Source organism: Mauremys mutica, chromosome 16, assembly GCF_020497125.1.
Source record: "Mauremys mutica isolate MM-2020 ecotype Southern chromosome 16, ASM2049712v1, whole genome shotgun sequence".
NCBI classification, from domain to species: Eukaryota; Metazoa; Chordata; order Testudines; family Geoemydidae; genus Mauremys; species Mauremys mutica.
Window position 1 is genome coordinate 8305830 of NC_059087.1, and position 24911 is coordinate 8330740.

Sequence of the window (24911 nt, forward strand, 5' to 3'; positions counted from 1 at the left end):
TCCTCTGTGGCACCTGGCATTGGCCACTGTCAGAAGACAGAATATTGGGCTAGATGGATCTTTGGTCTGACCCAGTATGGCTATTCTTATGTTTTTAGTTACCTCATAGAGGGTATGCACAAATCTCTATTACCCTAGAAAACTTAATTAAGTGACATTCTAGCAGTGTTTTTTTGAGTTAGTCCAACTTCTCCCTCCATTTTTCTGAACTTTTAATTTTTAAATTTTATTTTTATGAAGAAAAAACAAAAAAACCCAAAAACAATTTACGTAAGACAAAAGCCAAAAATGCTTACTGTGACAACATCACCGGATCTTCGAAGGATGTCACTGAAATACTATATTCTGGTAAATTGTTGTCAGCACATGGAAGCTGGGACTGGATGATCGAAGATGGAGTTAAAGTTAAACTTTCTTCATCCTCAGTGTTGATTAACAGATCATTACTAGTATCTGCATATGGCATCGGAAAAGAGCAGCCAATCTTGGTTTCATTTTGGAATGCATTATTTTCCCAGGGGTCCAAATGTAAAACTTTAGTGCTGGAAGTATATTTTGGAGAACCACGTAGTTGAGGTGAAGTTATATTGCTTGTATGTGAAAATGAATCGATGTCCGAATGACTTGAAAAAGTGGGATCCGCTATAGAGTCTGGAGAAAAAGGAGTCTTCTCATCAAGAGTACTGAGAAAACAATGTCCTGGATTCTGCTCACCGGGTTTCATGTGCAATGTTGGATCTAGTGTTAAGACCTATGAAATAAATAATTACAATACTAATAAACTATGATTGGATTTTATGAATGAAGAATCATTTAATCCATTAGAAGGAGATACAAATCTACTGCAGAAACTATTAAAAGTAGTATGACAACAATTATTTGGTAGCAATACACAAGACTTGCAACAGCTTAGTGAGCTGGCACTTTTTTCTGGTGGCTGCTACTTGTCTTCCTGGTTTTCGTTTAAAAAAAAGGAGTGATCTCTAGAACTTGTAGTTGTGAAGAAAACTTTTAAAGTGTGAGCCAAATATAATTGAATTCAGTGATATCTGCCCAAGACTCATGTTCTCTGCAGACAATAACTGCAAGGGAAGTGTCTGTCCCTAATCATTTCAAGGGATTTTGGTTCTGAAACTTAACAAGGTTGACTCTTAAATTGTCATTAACTATTTTGTTGATGATTCAAGGAAGAAAAGAGAAAAATCAGATATCATGGCATTTGATACAGTTGGATAAGGCCATGAAGATCTTCACAACCTACATCTTGTTTTTGTTTCAAGAGCGGGCACTTGCTTTGCGAGTTGAAAATGAGAGCGAACCACCAATCTGAAACCTCATAACATGCCAAATGTTTCTGTTCTGACATGAGGCATTAATGTGCAAATAAATGTTACCTCTGGTGGGTGACTTGGCTGGGCTGGAGAAATGAGATTCCATTCTGGCAGCTGCTTGCTTTCCCTTTGTTTTTTATGATAAATATCCTTCAATGATGGCTTCATCTCATCACCAGAAGACGACTTAAAAAAACAAAATAGCTAATTGTTTCCCTGATTAAAACAACCATGATATGTAAGCAATCTTCACCTAATACACTTAATTTAAAATGCAAAAGTTAGGAAGGGCTTGTCCAAAGCACCCACGTAAAACCACTGAGCTTTAAATTATATATATAAATCCTTAGTAAACAATAAGCCTCTCTCTCTCTCTCTCTCTCTTTGAATGCCTGAAGTATTCAAACAAGATAAAAAGCAGGTGGTAACTTTAATTCTACTGTTCTCAGCTATACCCATGTTAAAGGCAGATTAGTTTCCAGTAGACATTGCAAGACTGAAGATAATGAGGAGCTCAATAAAACAATTATTCTGGTTGCTTCTCATTCAAAACAATAATGGCTACACACTTAGGAGAGGCAATCCCGTCGTGACTGGCTGAAGAACAGCACTTCTGCCTTTTCCTCAATTTTACTACAATTTCTCCACCTGACACCCCACAGGACCCCAACACAGCAGTCATCAGATGCAAGTGAATAATGAAGAAGCAGAATTTGAGATTGGGAGTTAATAGCAAAAAAGACATTTCCCTGGGGAAGTTTACTTCTCCGTGTAATTGACTGGGTTAAATAACAGAAGCCCACCACTCAATCCAAATGAAAATGGATCATCTGAAGTATGATTGCTATGGTAAATTCATAATTGTCTATCCACCTTCTTGTCTACCCTTTAGGCACCAAAGCTTACAAAAGACCACCTAAGTAAATATAATATTGTAAATCACCGGAGTGACAAGACATTCAGGCCCCCAGGGTTTAAAAATATTTTAATTACTAATGAAGTTTATATGCAATTGTTTGGGAGGTGTCTCAGTTACTTATTTTTTAAACTCTAGACAAATGTACAATATGATACATACAAACCTTACAAAATAACCGGTTATTACTCAAATCTGTTTCCCACACCCCCAACATGTCAGGATTATCAATTAATTATCTCTCTTACTCACTTAGATCCTAATCCATGCACCCCTTCTCAAAAACCTGCTGAGTGGAGATCTTGCAGCATGCCTTAGGGTGGGGAACAGGCACAGAGCATGCTTCCCAGTCTGGGTAGACAGACATGTGCAAGCTCTGCTTGAGCTGGTGCAGTGTGGACATTGTAACACAGGCAGTGGCGTGGGTGAGCCACCCAAGTACAGATCCAGGGGGTTGGGCGGATCTGTACTGCTAGCTCAAGTACAGGTACCCCATGTCTGTCTATCCAGGCTGGGAGCCATGCACCAAGCTGCAGGGCAGACATACTCTAGGTGGTCAGATTCTGTTGCTGTCTTATTAAGAGTGGGAATGGGGGAGATCCAGAGTTCCGGCTCCTTCATTAAACATGATAGCCTCTACCCCCTTCTCTTTAAATTAGGGGGCCGCTATTGGTAGCCTGAGCACCTCTATGACCTCAACAGCCACAGGATCACAAAATAAATTAGATAGTCCCTATAGCAGGCAGACTGTAGAGATTTGACTCCTTTGCAGACTGTAAAGAGCAAATGGGAAACAATTAACAATTACAGGATTTTCAAAGCAAGAACAAAAAAAGTACCTGATCAGATGACACTTTTGTGACAAAAATACTAGAAAATTCATTTCTGAAATTTTCAGGCAAAGAGTGATACATTTCCTTTTCATCTAGTTTCCAGTATGTAAGTCCTAAGAAGCAAAAATAAAAGATATCACAATTTTAAAGTTCACTTCTGCGTAACAAAAATAGTTAAATCTGTTATGTAGCTTTTATTTTCATAGCTAACATAGCCATTGTATTAAATACTAGCGCCTACTTAAGCATCTTACTTCAAATCCTTGGCAGCAGCAACTGGTGTTTTGCATGAAGAGGTGTTAACAAAAGTAGACTAGTATTACACTATACCACTCCAGAAATAGTGCCAATAAATTAGTGAAAATATTTGGGCTTATTCCTTGGACTCTAGGGGACAGATCCTCCACTAGCGTACATTGTCATAGACCTAGTTAAGTCAATGGAACTATGAGAATGTACGCTAGAGCGGAGAATCTAGCCCTAGACATAACTCTGAACTGCCTACTACTTGGGTTTGGATCAGCACTCTGGAGTAAGCTAATAACATCCTCCAGAAGCCCCAGCATCAATGGGATAAACAAACAGCCCCAAGTCCAAGTTGCTGCCTTCAATTCACAGTTCTGTCTCAGTGGGTTATGAGTGGGTGTAGTAAATTTGCATGAATGTACTTCTGTACTTGGTCTTGTTCCTAAAACGTATTTGCATTATGTTCTGATCAAAATATATGAGTTGATTGTTTGGGTCTGACTGACAAACAGGTCTATACAGTCTGCTCACATATTTGGGGAAGGAGTATAGAAACATGCTTTAGGCTTACAGCAGTGGTACTTCCAAGTTTCCATACCCCCTCTGATCACTGGACCAGGATTGACAATTGAAATAGTTTACTAATCCATCATAGTGATTTTAGTGCTAGTAGGTTTTGAAATATTGCCTTAGATCCTTTGATTTACAGCCTAATTCTAGCTGTAGTGAGATATTGGCTGCAAAAGTCATCAAGGGTTTGAAGTGGGAAAATAGCAGGATGATAATCAGAATTATATGATTTTTAAAAGGTTCAACAGCCTGCCAATGCTAGAAACAAATTTCCTAGAGCAAATAAATAACAGAAGTGGTAACTGTTACAGCACTGAATTCTAAATATTGAGAATCCAAAAGAAAAAAGAATGGAATGTCGGGCTTTACTAGTAATAAACTAGTAATTAACTATACCTGAAGCGTCAGATGCTAAGGAATTTGGACTTTCATTTGGTTGGCTGAGGTAAAAAGTGTAAGACGGTGAAGCAGCAGCAGTAACACTAGTCTAAAATTCCAAAGGGAAAAGAATATGGTTTATGGACTATAAAATAAAAAAGCAGAAAAGGAGGAATAAAGGTGCACCAGTTCAAAAAATTGCATTAAAACATTTTTTGTTAAACAAACATTGAATTAAAAATTTAGTTTAATACCATGATTCATATCCATTCAACTGAATTGATATCGAGGCCCAGACATTTTGTGTTCAATGAGCTGCAGCCAAACACACACAGCATATTATATTTGTTACAAAACAAAAAACACCCACACACACATTTGGGAACCAACTTTTCTATTTAATTCAAGTGTGATTCAACTAAATGTATGTGGTTTTGTGAAATTTCACAAAACTAAGAACTCTCCCATTGTCAGCTTGACAGTCATCTGAACTTTTGCTCCATAAAAGGTGCAGTTATAGAGACGACTTACTTACCAATAAGTATGTTATTGTCTCTCCTCATCCTAAGACTGGAATTTCTTACATTCAGCTGTTATGACTCCACCTACCAGGAATCAGGAGGTAAATACTCTCTATCATCTTAGCTTTATAATACACCGCCAACACCCTTTATCATCACTCAAAACTATCTAATCAACCACCTCAACAAACTACAAAGTGACACAAAACCTCAAAAGAGGCGGGAAGTAGTATGGAGAAGACTTCAGCAAATAATTTCAATTTTAATTTTGTCACAACTCTCTCCTCTTCCCTAATCAAAGGAAGACATGCCTTTCATTAAGCTGATGTACAGAGTAATTAAACGAGGTTGAGGTCTTACCTTAAAAACAGCTACCTGCAGCACTCTGACAAAAATAAGCATCCATAGAGAAAAAGTAGTCCCATCTTTTAAGAAGGTACAGGAAAATATGGCAAATGAACCAGTATGGCTCTGCACAAATGTGTTTTATTGAAGCTTTCATCATCTCAACGCATGAAGTTGTCAAAACTCTAGTAAAATGACCTTTTTTGTGCACTGGTAATGTATTCTAGATTATTTCAAATTTAATTGCATCATCTTTAAAGCCAACAGTACAGCAGAGTGCTCGAAGCTTTCTGACCCTATTTAAGAGCCTGGAATCAAACAGAGCGAGCCTTGGGAATCTCAAAACTCCTTAGGGGAAACTTCAAAAATTGTTTTACATTCAGTGAATGAAAACAGCTTTTGTAATGAAGAAACACTGCTAAAACAGAATACGACTAGGATATGACCAGGGACTTCATCCAAAGAGGTGCCAACTAATGCAACTCTCACTAAAGACCATCTCTGCAAGACCTCTGATGTAGTACATTGATAGACTAAAACTTTTGGGGGTAAAATTCAAGATGGGAGTCAGAAATCAACAGTCTCTCCAATTTACAAACCCACCTTTAATATTAAAAAATTAAGAGTTTTGGAAGGTATATAAAGCATCATACTTGAGAGTACCATCCCACCTGCAGGGTTTTCTTGAACCTTCTGCTGAAACAACTGGTACTGCCCACTGTCTGAGACAGGATACTAAGCTAGATTGGCAATTCCTGTGTTGTCCTTCAGAAATGCTGAACTTGCACTCTAGTAACGCCAAGATATTTTCTTGTAAAGGAGTCGAACTCAGCATGTCTGCAGTCTTCTGTGAAAAATACAATCTTACCTACATTTCAATACATGTGATACCTATATAAAGTTGTTTTCTGAAAAGCATGTCCTGTATAATGCAGTGTATTACTTTCCTTAATAACCTGTACACATATTGGCATAAAACAAAGTTTTTACACTGCAGATATCCAATCATTTGCAAGTGATTCCAAGAAATTTCTTATTGGGAGAAATCCCTAGTGGCTGCAACTTCAAGTTTTGTACTTTCTAAGAATTACATCACACAATCCATTACCCCGCCTCCTCCTCCTGCAGAACACACAAAACTGGATTTTACATTCAGGGTGCCCAACAGAAAGATTGAAGACTAGCTAAGCTCCCTCCAATACCATTGGAAAAGTATGGAAAGAGTCAGAAGCTATATATGTGGGGTTTGTTTGGGGTTTTTTCTCCAGGAAAAAGCTTCAACCCACAAAGGAGTAGAGAGTGGGAAGTACTCCTCAAGAAGGGCTGCTAAGCAGAGCTGGGGAAAAGAGTGAAGAAACACCTAATCAAGACAAAAATACTATCCTGCAGTACCTTCAAGTTTACTCAAGAACATACATGGGTCTGAAGACATTCCAATCACCTAGGATAGCCCCCGCCCCTTTTGGCATACTGATGATGCACAGGCCCAAATGCAGGAAGCTATTGTTGCTCAATAACTATGCTGCTTGGCAGAACTGAAAAGCTCAGTATAGCTCAGGATTGAAAAAGGGGAGGATTTGCTAAATGGAAAAGTAGGAACAAAAACCAAAACAAAGCTGAAAAACCTTCCCAAATCATTGCATCACATGTTCTTCTCCCCCGCCCCCAATTTTTTTTCTTCTTTTTTAACATCACTTTTTAAATTTCTGTCCTCTTCAGAGGCATGACAACGAAAAATGAAGAGATCTCAACTGAGTGCTTCCAGAGCAGTGAAGAGACAAAAAGGAAAGTGAATAGGCAGCACCTTATAAAGCCAGGTGATAAGCAATCCTCAAGGCTGCTACTTCCTGGCAGGTGGAGTCATTAAACAGCTGTGTAGGAATTTCTTCCTTAAGATGGTGTCAGGAGAGAGGTGTATGACAATTATTAGTACAATTACCATCGTTCTAAAGCATCATAGTTAGATTCTGACCAGATTCTGAGATTAGCATGTAAATTATTATACTGCATATTGCTCCTTTAAGGTTAAAAACATCATGCCGGCTGGTACTTTTATTCAAGGACATATGCAAGGCAACACAAGAGTGAATGTATCCTGGACAGACAGTATAATGAACATTTAAAAAAAAAATAAAGGCAACATTATAATTTTAGAGCTACAGCACAAAAAGCATAAATACCAAGGCCATTACTACGTACATTATGATAAGTGGTTTTGAACATCCAATCCAGTGTCCCAAACTTCTCTCATAGGTAGGGTTGATTGTGTGTATTTTAGCACCCTATACTGTAACTGGATTCATGGGGCAGTTTTTTTTTAGTGAAGCCAAATATGGGGATGGACAAAGTTCCTTGAGCTTGCATCAACTAATGCTTGAAAAAAGAAAAACTGCCATGAGTTTTATTATAAAAAAGACCAATAAAAATGGTCAGTGGTTCCCAGCTGCTTATGGGCTCGATCTGGCCTAGGAGGTGCTAAGTGCCCTCAACTCTGTAGGACTTCACCTCACATTAGGCCCTATATTTTGTAGGGAGAGATTTTTGGATGTAATACAACACAAACAGTTGCAAAGTACAAGATCATTTACAAAAAGTACATATTGTAAAAAGTAACTCATAGCTGAAGCTTTAATTGAACATCCATGTAGAAACATCCTAGGCAGGAATAGTGTATCACTTACCTTCTCAAATGTTAATTTCTTTGCTTGCTCATTTCCTTGCACAGAGTTCACGTACTCTACTTCTTCTTCAGTATTTGTTCTTTTCGGTTGGTTTTGTTTCAGCTTTTGTGCCCATGATGTTAGATATTTACTACATGGAAAGAAGAAGAAGAAAAAAACCCACACAACAGCTATTACCTTTATAGTAACATAAAAATAATGTCTATTGAAATTCATTTCTTGCTAAACCATTCGATGTGAAACACAGATATCAAAGTTTCACTGTCCATGTACATTCTTGAGAAAGAGTGAGAAATAACTGATACCAATTTGATTTTCTGTGTTTTGACTTCCAGCACTGATAAGGTAAATTATTGGCCCCGTAAATCTAGAATCAAACTTTCTATATTTTAACAAATCACAAAAGAAAACTTATGTATAAGAGAGGCACTGCACATACTTAGACAAACACCATGTTTCCTGTTCAGTTCAAGTAACCACACAGTGGATTACAATCAGCCAAGTGAGTGCTATGTTAATTCACAGAATTACATTAACAGTGGCACACTGGCTACAGGCTGAAATTGACCAGAACCGTGGAATTCTAGCTAGTTCCATAAGTAAAGTATTTCAGACTCAATCACAACATTAGCCAGGGGCGTGGCCACATAGCCTACTATTAGGGGTCCCTTCCAATCCAAGTCATTCTGTAACAATAGAAGAGATGCAAACAGAGATACAGAAAGAAAAAAAGTTATGCAGAGAAAGACTGATACAGAGTACTACTCATCATGAGTAAAGGTGATAGCCCCATTGACTTCAATGGGACAACTCATGGAGCTAAGATACTATTTCATCATGAACAAGGTTATCAGAATCTACCCTAGTGAAAGAAGGATGAGAGAGAGAAACACACCCACAGGATACAAATATGGAGCAAAAAAGTCACACATTCCCATTTCCACCTCACTGAAAGGGAAGGGTCAGCCATATATGGTATTATGTGCTGTCAACCAGCCAAGTTAATTTAAACATTTTGACATTAATTTCAGTTTATCGATGATGAAAAGTTCTTCTTACCCTTTGAACTTTCATTCTGCTGGGTAGAGCAAAAAAAAACAACAAATTTTGTTTTTTTGTGATTCATGATAGTCCAACCTATACTACAATGCATGCACACAGGAAACGATGAGTAGGCTGCCATTGCACAAGCTAGCAGCATACTAATCCCATACAGGCAGACATTCAACACTTAAATACATTAAAATTGCAATCTATAAATGAAAATGCTGCATATCAACTATGTGTTTTTAGCTCATTTTTGTAATCAGAAATATATCACTGCATTTGTCCCCCCATATCAATAACAGACAAGCATTTCAAATATCATAAAAGGCAAGAAATGTATAATAAATAAAAAGCTGGGATAAATTAACTTGACCATATGCCAAGCAGCACAGCACACTTATGCATGCCAGTAGTCTCATTAAATTCAATGGGATTACTTGTGTGCATAAAGTTACTCATGTGTGTTTGCAGGAATGGCGCCACACTGTACTAAATTTACTAATTGGAAAGTCTGTCACTTACCAGTTTGTTTTTCCACAATGACCTTCAGTAACCTCATGCTCAAATTCAGCAGGAAAAACTAAGACACCATCTTTTAGTGATGGACAATATTTCTCAGTTTTTTGTATAAATTCTTTTTTAGCTTGTACACTGGCTGCAATTGAATCCTTCTTTGTCACAGGTGCATCACCTTGTCCTTTTGAAATCTTCTCTGGGTAGCCCATGCACTTCTTAATGTCTTTAGATTCCCTAGGATTCAGTTCTGATGCAGAAAGGGTACCATACCCACTGCTCATTGAAATACTATTTACACAACACTCTTGATGCTCAGCAGATGCTTTTGGCTGACTTTCAGCTTCATTAGATTTAAGCTGATTGACAATGCACCCAGTTTCTTCAAAGGTTTCAGAACAAAACCCCATTTGACTTTCTAGCGAAGAGAAATTGTTTGCATGTTTAGCGGGAGAACTTTTGCTGTTGAAGGAATCCCATGAAGCATTACTGTTCTGCAACTTCACTAAGTGTCTTATCTCATTCTGTATACGCTAAAAAAAGAAAAGATGAATAGATAAAATGCTTTTACCATACAATTGTGCCACAAATCCCATTAGTATTTTGATGCATCTTACATTAACTTTCATTGTCTGGAATTAGTGAACTTATGTGAACTAATTCCTGGTTAAGGCTTTTCAATATATAGATATATCATGCATAAAATAAAAACATGTGTCCCATGCATAACAGTAAAATGTGTGTTAAGAAAAATCTTAGTCTTAAGCAGTAAATGACTATCCTTAGCAATCACTTATAAATTTAAAAACATGCATGTGTGTATCCAATATGCCTTCAGAATTATTGTGATGTATCAGCTAAAAACAGAGTTATAAATTGTTTAATCATATCCTTTAAAATAGGCAAACAATTTGTCTCAGGGCAAAGAACATGTTTGCTAAATTTAGGTCTAAAAGAAATTTATATCCAAGTTATAAATTTCTGACAACAGAGGGAGAGCTTTAATGGAAGTGGAAACTATAATTCAGCTTTAGCTGTAATAGGAATAACGTACCTCTGTAAGATTATTTTCTATGAACCCTTTGTTTTAAAATATCCCTTTTGGGTAATAAATTTATATTATGCCGTTCATTTTGACATAGCGGTTTACTTTTTGTGTGTTTGCCTTATGGTTGTATAACATTCTGTCATAAATATCCACACTAACTAGATTATCTATATAGATTTGTTAGAATTAAAAGAGTATGAATTCAAACATTTAATTTTCAGTATGGATTGTCTCCAAAAGAGCCGTTTCAGTATACTGGTAAATAATACACCATTTAAAAATTGTTTTATAATTGCTGATGTACCGGAACAGTTCCAAAGAGTAACCAAACATTTTTATCAAGTTCTGTGTTGGTACCTGTGGCCATGATCCTGCAATGAGCTGCATTAGAACTGTAACCTGTATCCCCACTGAAGTCAGTGAAGCTCTATATGTACACAGGGGTCCTTCATGCATGCATTACAAGATCAGGGTCTATAGTTGTTTTCCAGAAATGTAACGTACTAAACTCCCATACACTTTAATAAGTTTTCTGTGTGTAATAAGTTTTCTCCTTTACTCCCCAAAGCCACATCAGGTCAATTATATATGAATACCAACTGGAGAGCACACATTAAAATATTAAACAAAAACCTTTCTGTCCAAAAATCTGAAAAAGAAGAACAAGCCCTGATTCCAAGAGAAAGTAAGCGCCAGCAAAACCCACTGATTTCAGTGGGAGTTGCAGCTGTAATGCACCTCTCAGGATCAGGCCCACTAGCTTTAATTAACTTGTGATAAAAATGAACTATTGAGGGTTTCAACTCATTTTCTCTCCCTCTCTGTTCACAAAGATTCAAGGATGGAGTTCCTGTCCTAAATTAAAATTTCCTTGGCCACTGGTGATGGATCACAAGACCAACAACATTTTCTGTTTTAATTTTCTTTCTGTGGGTGAGGAGGAACTAGACATAAATGGGTCAGATTCTCCATTGCCTTTCACCATGTGTAGGCATTTACATTTGTGGAAAGTGTGTAAAACACTTTGTTGTATGTTTGGTCAAAATACATGTTTATGAAAAAGAACAATTTGAATCAAAACACCCGCTTTGTTTTCCCCTTTCTAAAAATGTACACTATTAAACAGCCAGGTGATAAGGTATTGCAGATGTGTATATTAAACATCAGAGGTCCAATTTTCCCACAATATGCAAACATGCAACTCCCATTGACTAAATTTGCACATATGAAATGACGATCAGGCCCTACATGTATTCACAGAACAAATACAACAGCAGTGGATGATACAGTGCTGTACTGTTTTGTAAATATACAAAAATAGATCTAAACGTTAAAAAGCAGTCAGCCTAAAACGGCTGCATAAACAAATAATTGCTTACTTGGATTTGGTGATGGAACTGCTCTTGCTGGACAACTATCTGCTCTTGACACTGTTTCTCCACCAGTTTGAATAACTGTATCCACCTAGTCTATTAAACCATAAAATGAAATAATTAAAAATCATATTGCTTCCTTTTTCCTTTTACTCTAGCAGCACAACGGGACCCCAATCTCAGTTGAGGCCCCTAGCTATAACTGTAATACAAATAATAAATAATAATAGCAGCTAGAGAAACAACTACAGCCAAGAAAAAGAAGTGACACTCATAAAGCAAACACAGAAAAATAAAAAAAGACACTTCTAGTTAATGTGAACATCTAAGTTTATTTAAAAAATAAAGGAGGAAAAAATGTTCTCTACAAAATTAGACCATGTTACTCCTCTCTTTACATCTCTCCACTGGCTCCCCGCTCTCTATCACATCAAACATAAGCTGCTTGTCTTCACTTTTAAGGTATTTACTTATTTATTCATTCTCCTGCTCGTGGACTGTAGAGTGCACACTTCGTATCACCCATTTCCAGAGAGCCCACTCTCCTGCCAAGGTTGCAGCCTGCTTTATATTAAGCCTGAGGAAAGCAAGGTCAGAAGCCATGACATCCCTCCAGTATGTGCAAGGCCATCCATAAGGTCTTCTCCATCTAGCTTTTGTTGGATTAAATGCATAAAGCTGGCGGGCTGGTATGGGCTGCAGCATATGGAGGACATGGCCAAACCACTTGACCCAGTGTTGAGTCACTTGTGAAGACACTGCAGACTGGTTAGTCCAACACCTGACAGCCTCTCCAAGACAGAATCCCAACTGTGCTTGATCAGCTATACCATAAATACCAGCAGCACAGCAATTCCTGGGCTTATCGGCTGCACTTTGAACCTCCCCGATAGTAACATCCTCTACATGGAGGGGTGGTTACTGGACTCTTTGCATCCTCCCGGAACTGCACATCAGCAGCTCTGATGGGGTGGTTCAGAAGCTCCTGAAAGTGTTCTTTCCATCCACTCAGACATTCTGCCTTGATGTGCAGTATGTTATTGTGTCCATCTCTCAAGGGCAAGGATTTGTTCTGTGGACCAGCTTTTAAGGTGTAGTTCTTAACAGACAAGCCATAATCATTTCCAGCCAATGACGCTTCCATCAACTGAGCCTTATTTGCCCAAAACATTTCATGGTCCTGCTTTAAAGTTGTGTTATGCAAGGCACTGAGCCATCAGTATTCTTGATAGTTCCCATTTAAGTGAGCCACATGTTGTTTTTCTATGATGTCCAGGCTCTGTTGACTGATTTGTTGATGTTTAGGGCTGGTGCACCTTTTCCCCAGAACTTTGTTGGGGCATCCATAATAGAAGGCTGGAAACTGTCCCACAAATCGTTGATTGCCTCATGTTCAAAGTTTTCATATGCAAAGATTAGAGCAGGGATGGGCAAACTACGGCCCAGGGCTGCATCTGGCCCCTCAAGGATTTTAATCCAGCCCTCGAGCTCCCACCATGGAGCGGGGTCTGGGGCTTGCCCCGCTCTGGCACTCCAGCTGAGAAGCAGAGTCGGGGGCTTGCCCCAATCTGCGCGGCTCCTGGAAGCAGTGGCATGTCCTCCCTCCGGCTCCTACACATAGGGGCAGCCAGGAGGCTCTGCACGCTGCCCCAAGCACCGCCCCCGCAGCTCCCATTGGCCAGGAACCACAGCCAGAGGCAGGCCCCGCTCACAGAAGTTGGTGAGAAGAGGGTTGTTAGAAGCAAGTGCATTCACATATAAGTGCTAATAAGAGGAACTTGTGACAAGATAGCACCTGGACATCCTGATACAAGGACACTCCACAGAGATGACAAGGAACAGGCAGGTGCATCTTAAAGACAAGGCCAAAAGGACAGCATGATGGATAGATCTGTTTGTTTGAAACCACATGATCAAAGGGGGAGACAGCACCCTAATGAGCCAAGGGGCTGTACCTCAATACGTCAGTAGGGATGAGTAACCTGTCCTGTAACTGTATAAAAGTAGGTCCTGGAGTGCACATCTTTGTCTGGCCTAGGGGGCAGTGGAAAGTCCCGCCACTGACTGAGCCAGTCCATTGCCAGGGGGCACAAATTCGTAGTATGTCTTGTAGAGTCTACAGGAAACTATTACTGTGCTTTGTTTGACAATAAACCTGGTTCGGGTTCCTTCATACCTTACTAGAGTCTGTGGTCTTTGGGGGTTCTCTCAGGGTTTGCTGTGTCAGCTATTAGCTAAGAGCCGGGGCAGCACACAGAGGGAACATGCACGTAGCCAACTCTTATCATCATTGAACAAGAGCAGAGCACCACACCGGTAGCTACTGACAACAGTAATCATCTTGGAAGCACCACTCCAACATGTCTCACAGAGTCCTGACATAAAAATGCTGTACTGGTTCAATTCTCATTGTCATTCCCGTGACAAGAGAATAGGAGCACCAACCGTTTTCAGGGTGAATATGTTCCAAACAACAAACATACATTATGTACGCAGTCCAAAAAACTTGAGTCCCATCATTCGATGAGGGGGTCGGTTCCAGTCAGAGTAATATTTGTCTAAGGTTCATACCAGCAAAAGCCCTTTCAAAGCCCTTCACAGTATATCCCACTCTACCTACTATCTCTTATTCACTATCAAGATGTTGACTTCTGCCTAGTGGTTGGGGGAATTTATGTTAAAAAGTCAAGTCATGAAACTCTGAAAAAGTACTGGATTTGCAATGAAGCTACTTTTTTGTAAAACATTCATAATATTTCAAGGCATTTCCATCGCTACAAAGTGCTACTACAATGTCAATTACATTATTACAGATTTTAAAAAGACTAATACAAATGCAAGTTAATAAAATTATGTGAAAGACTTCTAAAACATTAAGTAACTATCAAATTTATAAATAGCACCAGTGATTTTGGTTTTATTTACGTTATCTTATTTTTATACTTATATTTTAATCAAGAATGAGCTAAAGTGACCTGACTCCTGTTGAAGAATGCAACACACACTGATGCCACAATTCAAACACACTAATCGTTTCTTGAAAATAAAACTAATGACTCACGCTAGTACTTTTCTAAGACTTTGGTTCGGATTCTGATTTCACAGTACCGTACAGTACAAGTAACTCTGCTAACAACTGTGCAGTTACCCTGGTGTAAGATTTTACGTTGAATTTCAGTGCTTTTTAAAGGTTTAAAAATTAGACTCAAAGTTACTGCAACATTAAAAAAAATCTATTACATTTCAAACACATTTACATTTGTACTTGTGCAATATTAAGACATACAAAGCCAAGCTAGGATTGCAATAAGGCACAGCAATGTATCTGATTACACTAGGATGTACTACATTCTAACAGTTGTGTCACAACAGTTCCCTAAATAAGTGTCAAAACACACATTGTCATGTCTTATTTCTAAATTATAGCATCATTAGACCGGTCCTCCATTCTGCAAACCTTTTTACATTAATACAAACTTAAAAAATAAACTGAACATCAGATACCTCACAGTTCTTCAAAACTTCTGAGTCTGTTCCTCCACTCTTTTGTATATCGTGCATAAAGGAGGCCAGCACTTCAACAGGAATTACAGAGCGGCTGGTCTTCCCTGAGAAACTGGAAACTCCATTCGGATTGGACGAGGGACTACTTCTGTTGAAACATGAAGAAAAACATTTGAATTATTTATTGTGCCAGATGTTGTCCAACAACAGTACTCAAAATAATACACTAGTAATACAAGCGCCTTTGGTAATGAATTCTCATTTTGAAATCAAATACACTAAAAATCAGATTGACCCGATCACACAAACAAGGTTATTTTTCCCCTAAAAAAAGTTAGAGAATTGATAAAATGATTCAGTGTCATCTTAAGCATGTTGTGACAACTTAGGGAATCTATGTATAATTTATTAATTCTGTTTGAAATTATGAACTTTTTGCAAATTTAAGTATTTATGACTATGAACTTTACTGTATTCTTGCCTCATATTCCTTGTCCTGAGGAGACAGAGGGAGGTGCCAGAGTGTCTGTCTCTGAGTAGGACAGTTGTGAAAGACCATCAAACCCAGATAGAAAAACGGGATGACTGAACTGTAGGTGAAAGCAGTTTTCTCCTGCTTGTCTGCAGAGAGTAAAAGGGTTTTAAGGAGTGGAAAATCTCCAGAAGGTAACAAAGAGACAGAAGTGTCAGAGCAGGGGGTTAAAAAAAAAACACAAAAACTGAGAACTTGGAGTGATTCAGAAGGGGCAGGTTTCTGACCAGACAAAGCTAAAGGAAGCAGCTGCAGGGGCAGAAAAGAGATTCAGAAGAGAAGCCTGAGCTGGAGGAGTGAAGTTCCAGAGAAGAGATTTGGATCCCTGAAAAGAAACAGATTCTAATCCTGAAGAATGCTCACAAGTGGTAAGGAAATGAGAGCAGGTAATGGTCTGCAGATGTGTATTGTTTTGTCTTGATCTGTGTATCTCTGGTGCTGTTTAAAGCAAAAAGTGATTGTTATAGAAATCTTTTTGCAAAATCTGTCTCTATTTGCTTCAAATATGTCCCTGAAGGGGTAAATTACCAGCCAGAGTGCCCACAGAAGTAGAGCTCTGGGAAAGGGCATGTTTAAGTTACTGGGGAGTCTTAAACAGTTCAGCACTGGTTTCGGGGACTAGGGCAACTGGGCCCAGGGATCCCACTTCCGGAAAGGGTACCACACAGAATCTATGCCCAGGCAGAGTGTCAGAAAGGCCAGAGTCAAAGAGCTGAACCACAGGGAGATTAAAAACAAAATGATCCAGTGTCGGGATCCAAACACAGCAGCTTAGTGAGTGTCCAGAGGAGGGAAATCAACCAGGGCTGTGACAGAAGTATTTTTAAAAATTAACATAATGGCTGTCCAAGAAAAGAGAAAGTGTGGCCCTCACAAATATGCAGTCGTTATTGGTCACTAGCATAGATTTCAATACATCATACATTTTCCTTAAAGCAGGACTTCTTAGTAGTTTTGCAAGACAGCAGCTTACAGAAAAGTGTCCTTGTATACTGCTGATGTCTGAAGTTTGAGAGCAGTGTCTCTAGAGATCTAACTTCCTGTGCAAAAATCATACTGATGTATGGCATTTAGCCTTCATCTTAGTAGGTCTAGTTAGGAAGACTCTCTTCCCGTTTACCACCTGGTCCTAGCTCACATTTTCCTTTCATATTTTGGGGGCTGAATAGAAAAAGAATTCAGGTTTTCAGAGCAACTGTTTATTACAACAGACAAGTTACTATAAATATTCTAAACTTACTACAGCATATGTTCTGGCACCCCACTGTTAATCCTGTCACACCCCAGCTTGAAAACCAGTGTACTAACAGATTTAAGTACAGATTTACAAAACTCACAAAGGGGTGAAATCTCACTAAGGGTTTCCATCGGCAACTATAAAGGGGATCTAATATACAATACAGATTACTTCGGAGATGTGATGTTATTTCTTTGTACTTGAAGATTAACTAGCCCTACCTTCTGGATTCATGGAATAGGTGCAGACTAATGAATATATATAAGTGGTAGATGTGTGTAATACATATAAGCTTTTGGGCTACAATTTAATCATAAATTATAAATCCCTGTTTTCCAGGGAAATGCATCCTCTCCTCTTTCTATTGGGAATCTGGTACAGTCCCCCAAAAAAATCTTTGTCCTAGCCTTAATTCTTACTTGGAAATTCTAACCCTTGCACGAGGTGAAAGTGTGGGGTAATGCCACAGAAAGCTAATGTGCTCACGTGAATCTGAAGGCAACCACTTGGCGTCCTTGCTGAACTAGTGATCACAATCCTATACTTGATAAGCTATTTAGCTTCCTGGCACAATGGACTTATCTGCTTAAGTGGACAGCTTTTTGCGTTTTGCACATTACAGTTGTCTTGCAGAATCCTATTTTATATCAGGATGCTTACAATACATTTTCTTTGTTTTTATGAAGTACAAAGAAAAAGAAAAGAACTGCAGTGCCTCCTTCTGCATTGACAGATATTATGAGACCATCATGATTACAGAATTTTTCATTTTTCCTTCTTGTCTGCATAAAGATGTACCTATAAATAGAATAGGAATTGGCAAGATTCAACAGTTATTTTCTATTATTTTATAGCTTTATTTAATAAAATGCTCTGGATATAGACTGGCATTCTTGGCTCAACATTTATTGTTTCACCTGCCTGGAAATGGTGACTGTTAGCAGTCTGAGTGACAGACTAAAAGGTTGTCTAGTTTCATTCTAAGTACCTCTCTGTCTTCAGAAGAAATGAGATTTTGTGGCTTTCAACAGCAATACTCATTAATCACAATAGATAGTCCTATCCCTCATACAGCAACAGTATACTAAAGGAATTGAATTATCTTTATTCATTTCTCAATACCAGAAAACACATCAGTATTACAAAAGGCTCACACTACACTGATATAACTGACCCCGGACTGAATGGACCTAATCCAAATCCCACTGAAGTCAATGGAAAGGGTCACATTGACTTCATTGGGCTTTAATCAGGCCCAAAGCACACAAGAAGAACAAAAGTTCAATCTTGAAAGGAAGAAAGAGACAAGTAGGAAAGACAAGGAAGATGCATTTCAAGAACAATAAATAAATGTGAACTGTGATGCTTCCTCCTGCATTATAAAATGTAAGTACAGGTAACTGAATACAATTACTATAAAATTGTTTATTAAAATAGTAACAGTGGCCTTATATTAGCTCCATTTAACATATGAAAGAACAAATTATTCACAATATTATATTTGGGTAGAAGTGGCCTATATACATGTTTACATACAGATTTAATAATACAGCTGTGTTCTCTACAGATTTAAAATAATAAAGAAGCACACCAACAGCTGAGGTATTATTTCACATGTATGCTTTGGACTTGTTTGTCACCTTTCTTTTTGTCCCAGCAGAAGCTAACAAGGCCACATAATAAATTCTGAAGCTTCTGTTTTAGTAAAACGACATCACTTCAAATGAGGCACCCATCCAAACAGAAAGACAAAAAAAAACCAGCTGTAGTCCAATACATATTTCCTATTTTAAAAACATATTTATCAGTTCGTGCTATACATTATCATTACCTGTTAGTATTCAAGTTACAGCCAGAGTTGTAGGAACTTCTGATGTCAGATTCTATAGAAGAATGAGAGAATTCTTGCACAGTTTTCACCAAGTCCAAACTTTCCATATTTTATTCCCAAGAAGGATACTGTTGTTATCCTTTGAAAATACAGAATTATCATACTCCCATTTCAAAAAGCAGTTTGGCTTCGTTGTTTGATTAAACAATTTGATTAATCTTTAGATGCTCATCATCTAAGCACATTTTCAGTCATAACATTCATAAACATGAACATCCTAAGCTCCAATACATATTCTGGAAAAAAAAATGAGTTGACATACTTCAAAACCACTTGGTAAATGTTTTCATGACTGACTAACTTAGCTAGAATATCAAACAAAATACAGTCTATAAACAAATGTAAATTATCAGTAAGGCAGTGGTGAAAACAATCAAATGCAACACTATAGTTCAATCTTCAGATCTACCCAAGCCATGCTCAGCACAGGACCAGAGGGGAGTTGGGCACAAAGACATCTCCCTGACATTGAAAGAGTTAGGGATGGATGTGGCTCCCAGTGCTAGTTAAAGTAGTTCCTGAAACTAATTTAATTTATGCTGACTGGTGAAGGTCCCCAAAGGGCAGGGTGGATAAAAATCAATGATTTAAATCAAAAAAATCTTTTTATTTATTTAAATCTGATTTTTTTGATAAAATACTTTTTGAGGAAAAAAACCTATCTAAAGATAGTTTTAATTAAGATACATTATAGCTCGAATCTCATCATGGAATAGGGATTATAAATTCTAATTCTATAATATGAGACAATATATTCATGTAATGTTTAAGAAAAGTTTTGTAAATGAGTTCCAATAGTTCATGGATTAGAGACCCAATCTTATGATTATTTATGTATTATTATGTATAGATTATTTAGGTTAAATCTTTCTATCTACCCAATGGGACTCAGTGCTCAGTCTAGAAGATACCATCAGAGATGCTTAGGTTTGTAGTTCCAAAGTGTGGATTTGTGTCTCCAGAGATAACATGCTTGTTAACAGCAAAAATGTTTTAAATAAATAATATAGAGAGGTGAGAAATAACAGACCTCAACTTTATTGTCCTTCTGCAAATTTGTGTACACAGAGTCAATCCCTTACCTCTCTCTAAAAGTACAAAGTTTCAAAAAGTTCAATGAATAGAAGATTGTTGGGGGCGGAATAGATCTGGACAAGGAGAAGCAGTCTGGAGATAAATGTGAGAAGGGAGGGGCAGGCAGTAGAAACAAAAGTGAAACTGTTTGAGCAGCATATTACAGAAGTCTTGAGGTCTTTGAGTGTAGCCTTCATTGATTTGAGACCTACCATTCTCTCACTGGAAGCGAAAACCTATAATGGCAGCAGGCCATAAGAGAGACCCAGTCTGAGAATATTTTCATGAAGTTCCTCTACCTGTGGGTAAGGCAGGCATGCGTGCAAAATGCAAACAGTACAATAAAGAAATGCAAAGCCTGGTTGCCTCAATGAAACAACATCATGAGAAGTGTTCCTTCTCAGGAGGAAGCTGCGTTGAAGATGACAAAAGGAACATGTCTGAATATGCAGGATCTTCAGGTTAGTAACAACCAACAAGCATGCACTTTTATGTAGAAATCCATGATTACATTGAGTCTTCCTGACTAGTGATTTATATCAAATTGATTTAAATCAAATCTACTCTGTGAATATTGTACAGTGATTCACTCAAAAAGTATCCAACTTTTTTTCAACAATATTTCTCTCCAGCTAAGAACAAAATGTATCCAAACATGAATTCAACTGTAGTTAAACATTACAGCTAATTAAAAGAATAATAATTTAAAACATTGTATGACAATAAAATCAGATTGTGTCTGACACTGCAACAATAACGTTTGTACTTTGGATTTCTGGTGTCCAAATAAGTAAGCAATTTTTTGTGGGGTGAAGGAGGCAGAGGGAAAATAAAAGATAGTTCTAGTTTCAGGGGCGGCTCCAGGCCCCAGCATGCCAAGCGCGTGCTTGGGGCGGCAAGCCGCGGGGGGCGCTCTGCCGGTGCCGCGAGGGCGGCAGGCCAGCTGCCTTCGACGGCTTGCCTGCGGAGGGTCTGCTGGTCCCGCGGCTTCGGAGGACCTTCCGCAGGCAAGCCACCGAAGGCAGCCTGCCTGCTGTGCTTGGGGCGGCAAAATGCCTAGAGCTGCCCCTGTCTAGTTTGCACACTTTCCCCACTATTAAAAATATTTAAAAAAAAATCAGTCCTCTCTGGTCCTTATCTGAGCACCTACTACATATTAATGAATTTATCCTCACAATATTTTCCTACATCACTGGGATATTATTGACCCCATTTACAGATGGGGAAGTGAGGCACACAGGGAGTAAATGACTTGCCTGAAGTTACACAAGAATTCTGTGACAGATCTGGAATAAGATCCAACTAACCTGTATCTCAGTCCAATACCTTCATCACAAGACCATTCCTTCCTCTCTCTATAGAGCTTTTCTAATGCATTGGAGGGACTATAACATTGATTTGTGCAGAACTTAAGCTTTCATTTTTTTAAAAGCCTATAGAGTTTTGAAGATATTAACATGAACCAGTATGATGCTGTCTTACTGATTCTAGAGATAGCTAGTTCTAGTACTCCTACTCATCTCAAAGTTGCTTTTCCAAGCAGCAGCTGATGAAAATTAACTAGACTCTGGCTGTTTCATTGCTGGTATTTAATAACTCTGTAGGCAGCAGTGAAACTGAGAAAAGTCATGTCTGAGAAAACAGGCAGGCACTGCAGCTATCTCCATGAGAGGAGGACCTAAACAAATAGAAGCTGGGGAAAAGGTAGAATACTAAAGACGCACACCTCCCTAACAGTCAGAGCGCCATGAGGACGGGAGGTAAGTCGAGTCTTGCCCACATGCTCAGGGTTTAACTGATCGCCATATTTGGGGTCGGGAAGGAATTTTCCTCCGGGGCAGATTGGCAGAGGCCCTGGAGGTTTTTCGCCTTCCTCTGCAGTGTGTGGCACAGGTCACTTGCTGGAGGATTCTCTGCAGCTTGAGGACTTCAAACTGCAATTTGGGGACTTCAATAACTCAGACATAGGCTAGGGGTTTGTTATAGAAGTGGATGGGTGAGATTCTGTGGCCTGCATTGTGCAGGAGGTCAGACTAGATGATCATAATGGTCCCTTCTGACCTTAAAGTCTATGAGTCTATGAGGTGCTTAGAAAAAGAAAGCTCTTTCTCCCTTCTAGCAGCCAGAAGGGATGTGGAAAGGCTTCAAACTTATCAGACACCTAAAAGCGGATACAAAAAATAGAGGTCCCAACCAAAGTTCAGGGACAGCTTCTTGGCAAGAATTCCAGCACTCACCACTTTCCATCAGCCTGAATTCATGGATTATGTTCCTTAGCAGCAAACTGCTCCTGGTATTTGCTGGTGGCTCTCCTGAACCCAGTCTCTCATATAGGCTCTGTCTGGTAAGTTTAGTATTTAAACTAATGGGTGTCTGGTAAATTTGCATCAAGCCCCACACTAAAAGTCCCTGGATTGTGTCAACTGTTGTTCCAGCCCAGGAAAGCCAGAAGTTGCTTCCTCAGGAATCCATTAGCACTGCTCTACAAGTCAGCAAAATAAATCATTAAAGAACAATATGAGGTCCTTTTCTCCCTCAAGGACTGAATAAACTGCCTTCACTGCACTCAGACTCAAGCACTGCCTCAAGAATATCAGATCAGGCCTGGTCCACACTTGGTTATATAACAGCATCTGGAATAATTTTCAACACAGTTGTTACATGATTTGCATCTACAAACAAACTATGTAACAAGTGTTCAGAAACCATGCCATGGACTTGCTGGAAGTGGAGAGGTGAAATACAGTGTGTGGTTTCTGTTGGTATGGTAATTCTGAAAAGAACTCTGTCCATAATATGTACTGAAGTCATACTAGTACTATACTAGCTACAAAAAACCTGTCAAGCACAGTTCTGCTCTGTATAGATAAGGCCTTGTACCCTTTCTGTACTACAAAAATAATCAAGCCACGTAACCTAGTTACAACATGATTAAAAGGTGTAGTGTCGATAGGACGTAACTGTGACGTAAAGGTCCTGTCTAAGGTTGGGCATTTGATCATTCCAAAAATAACTGGTCAATTGACTAGTCAAATAATGTCAAAAATAGCCAAATAATGTGAAGCACTACTTTATCAGAACATTAACAACAGTAACAAAAAAGACTATGATTTTATGGTGTCCAATAGATCTTATATAGATAAATATAAGTAAAAAAAATAAATTACTTAACTGAGTTATTTAAACTCAGAAAAATGCAAAACACAATTAAGTGAAGTTCTGAAAAAAAATGATAGCATAATTATATTTTATAGCAATATTAGGTTAGCATTTAAATATTAAGTTACTCAAGACTTAACAGTTACAAAAGAAAAGAAACATGAAATTAAACAGAAACAAAAACAAACATATAGCAACTATAAAAGAAAAAAGTCATTTTTAAATGCACTTATGCTAGGCCAACTCGTCAAGCAGCTTAAGAGCTGTGCATCTATTTTCTTTGTGTTAGGGGAGAAGGTTTAATGACTGAACCCTCCTCTCACTTCTGAGTTTGTATGTTTGTCTAGTCAGTTTAGACAGTAAACACTTCTGGACATGGAGCATGTCTTTTAATTTGTTTAATGTGCTTTGTAAGCTGCCATGTACATTCATGGTCTAGTACAGAGGTCGGCAACCTTTCAGAAGTGATGTGCCGAGTCTTCATTTATTCATTCCGATTTAAGGTTTCGTGTGCCAGTAATACATTTTAATGTTTTTAGAAGGTCTCTTTCTATATGTCTATAATATATAACTAAACTATTGTTGTATGTAAAGTAAATAAGGTTTTTAAAACGTTTAAGAAGCTTCATTTAAAATTAAATTAAAATGCAGAGTCCCCTGGACCACTGGCCAGGACCCGGGAAGCGTGAGTGCCACTGAAAATCAGCTTGCGTGCCACCTTCGGCACACATGCCATGGGTTGCCTACCTCTGGTCTAGTATACAATGATATACATACATACAGTACATAGAATGTTTATTCTGAAGATTATACCCATTCAAGAGGCTCAGCTTTCAATCAGTTACCTTTTTCCTCAACAGATGGCATTAGAAGGTAGAAAAGTGAATGACAAGCCATTTAAGTAGGCTTGCTAATTGACAGCACTAGGATGCAATCAAAAAAGTAGGCTGCTGCCCAGTTCTGGGCATTCTTGCTGGACAATATTTGATGCTGGTCAAATAACAGGTGGCCTGTTGGCCAGTCAATTGACATTATTTGAGCAATCAATTGACCAGCTTGCCAACCCTAGTCCTGTCCACATTACAAATTTTAACATTATTGTAACAGGATCAGGAAATAACACTGCTGTCATGGGGTCCCTCATTTTGGATGTTCTTGTAGTACAGATCAGCCTTTACAGTCCCAAACACTGATTTTCCATTCAGTGTAGAAAGACACTAAATTAGACTAGTCTGCAAAACTAAACCTTATGTGTTTTCCCTCAGATGAACTGATGCAAGTTTTTTAATACAAGTTGAATACCTGTGAGTAAAAATATGGAGAAGTGCACATAGAATTGCATCTAAATTGCTCTGAGCTTTCAGTGTGCAGCAACTACATTTCAGACATTAAGTGTTGGATTTTTTTTTAATCACTCTTAAAATAACTGGGCCATAACAGGAAATACATTTGATCAATAAACTTCATTTGGGAGAACTAAACCACTTCAACTATACCAGTGCTTAAGAGCGTGACACGTAACCTTCACTCTTTTTACAATTTTTAATTAAATAGAACAATGACAGGAAACACTTCCTGGGTTCTATTCTTACAGGCCAAGGCACATCCCAGAACACACTCTAGGACCAACTCAAAAAAACACGAACTAACCGTGTATGCTGGTGAGCTGCTCCATCAACACATTTACAGGGGGGAATTTCCCCCCATCTGAG

General features: G+C 38.4%; 1 protein-coding gene across 6 annotated transcripts in view; it reads right to left on the bottom strand.

The window, feature by feature from the left end:
- MPHOSPH9 (M-phase phosphoprotein 9) overlaps positions 1 to 24911 on the bottom strand; it is a 46600-nt gene that overhangs the window by 19030 nt on the left and 2659 nt on the right. For 3 of the 6 annotated variants that reach the window (XM_044990205.1, XM_044990204.1, XM_044990203.1), the window contains exons 2-10: positions 18907 to 19045; positions 15307 to 15454; positions 11809 to 11898; positions 9391 to 9914; positions 7822 to 7951; positions 4293 to 4383; positions 3087 to 3193; positions 1395 to 1517; positions 297 to 751 (exon numbers count right to left, since the gene is read on the bottom strand). In XM_044990205.1, coding sequence (XP_044846140.1) covers positions 297 to 751; positions 1395 to 1517; positions 3087 to 3193; positions 4293 to 4383; positions 7822 to 7951; positions 9391 to 9914; positions 11809 to 11898; positions 15307 to 15454; positions 18907 to 19013 — 1775 coding nt within the window. In that variant the 5' untranslated portion in view covers positions 19014 to 19045. Of the gene's footprint in view, positions 1 to 296; positions 752 to 1394; positions 1518 to 3086; positions 3194 to 4292; positions 4384 to 7821; positions 7952 to 9390; positions 9915 to 11808; positions 11899 to 15306; positions 15455 to 17764; positions 17818 to 18906; positions 19046 to 24911 lie in introns of those variants that run through there. The other 3 variants (XM_044990207.1, XM_044990206.1, XM_044990208.1) reach the window with 3 other exon arrangements.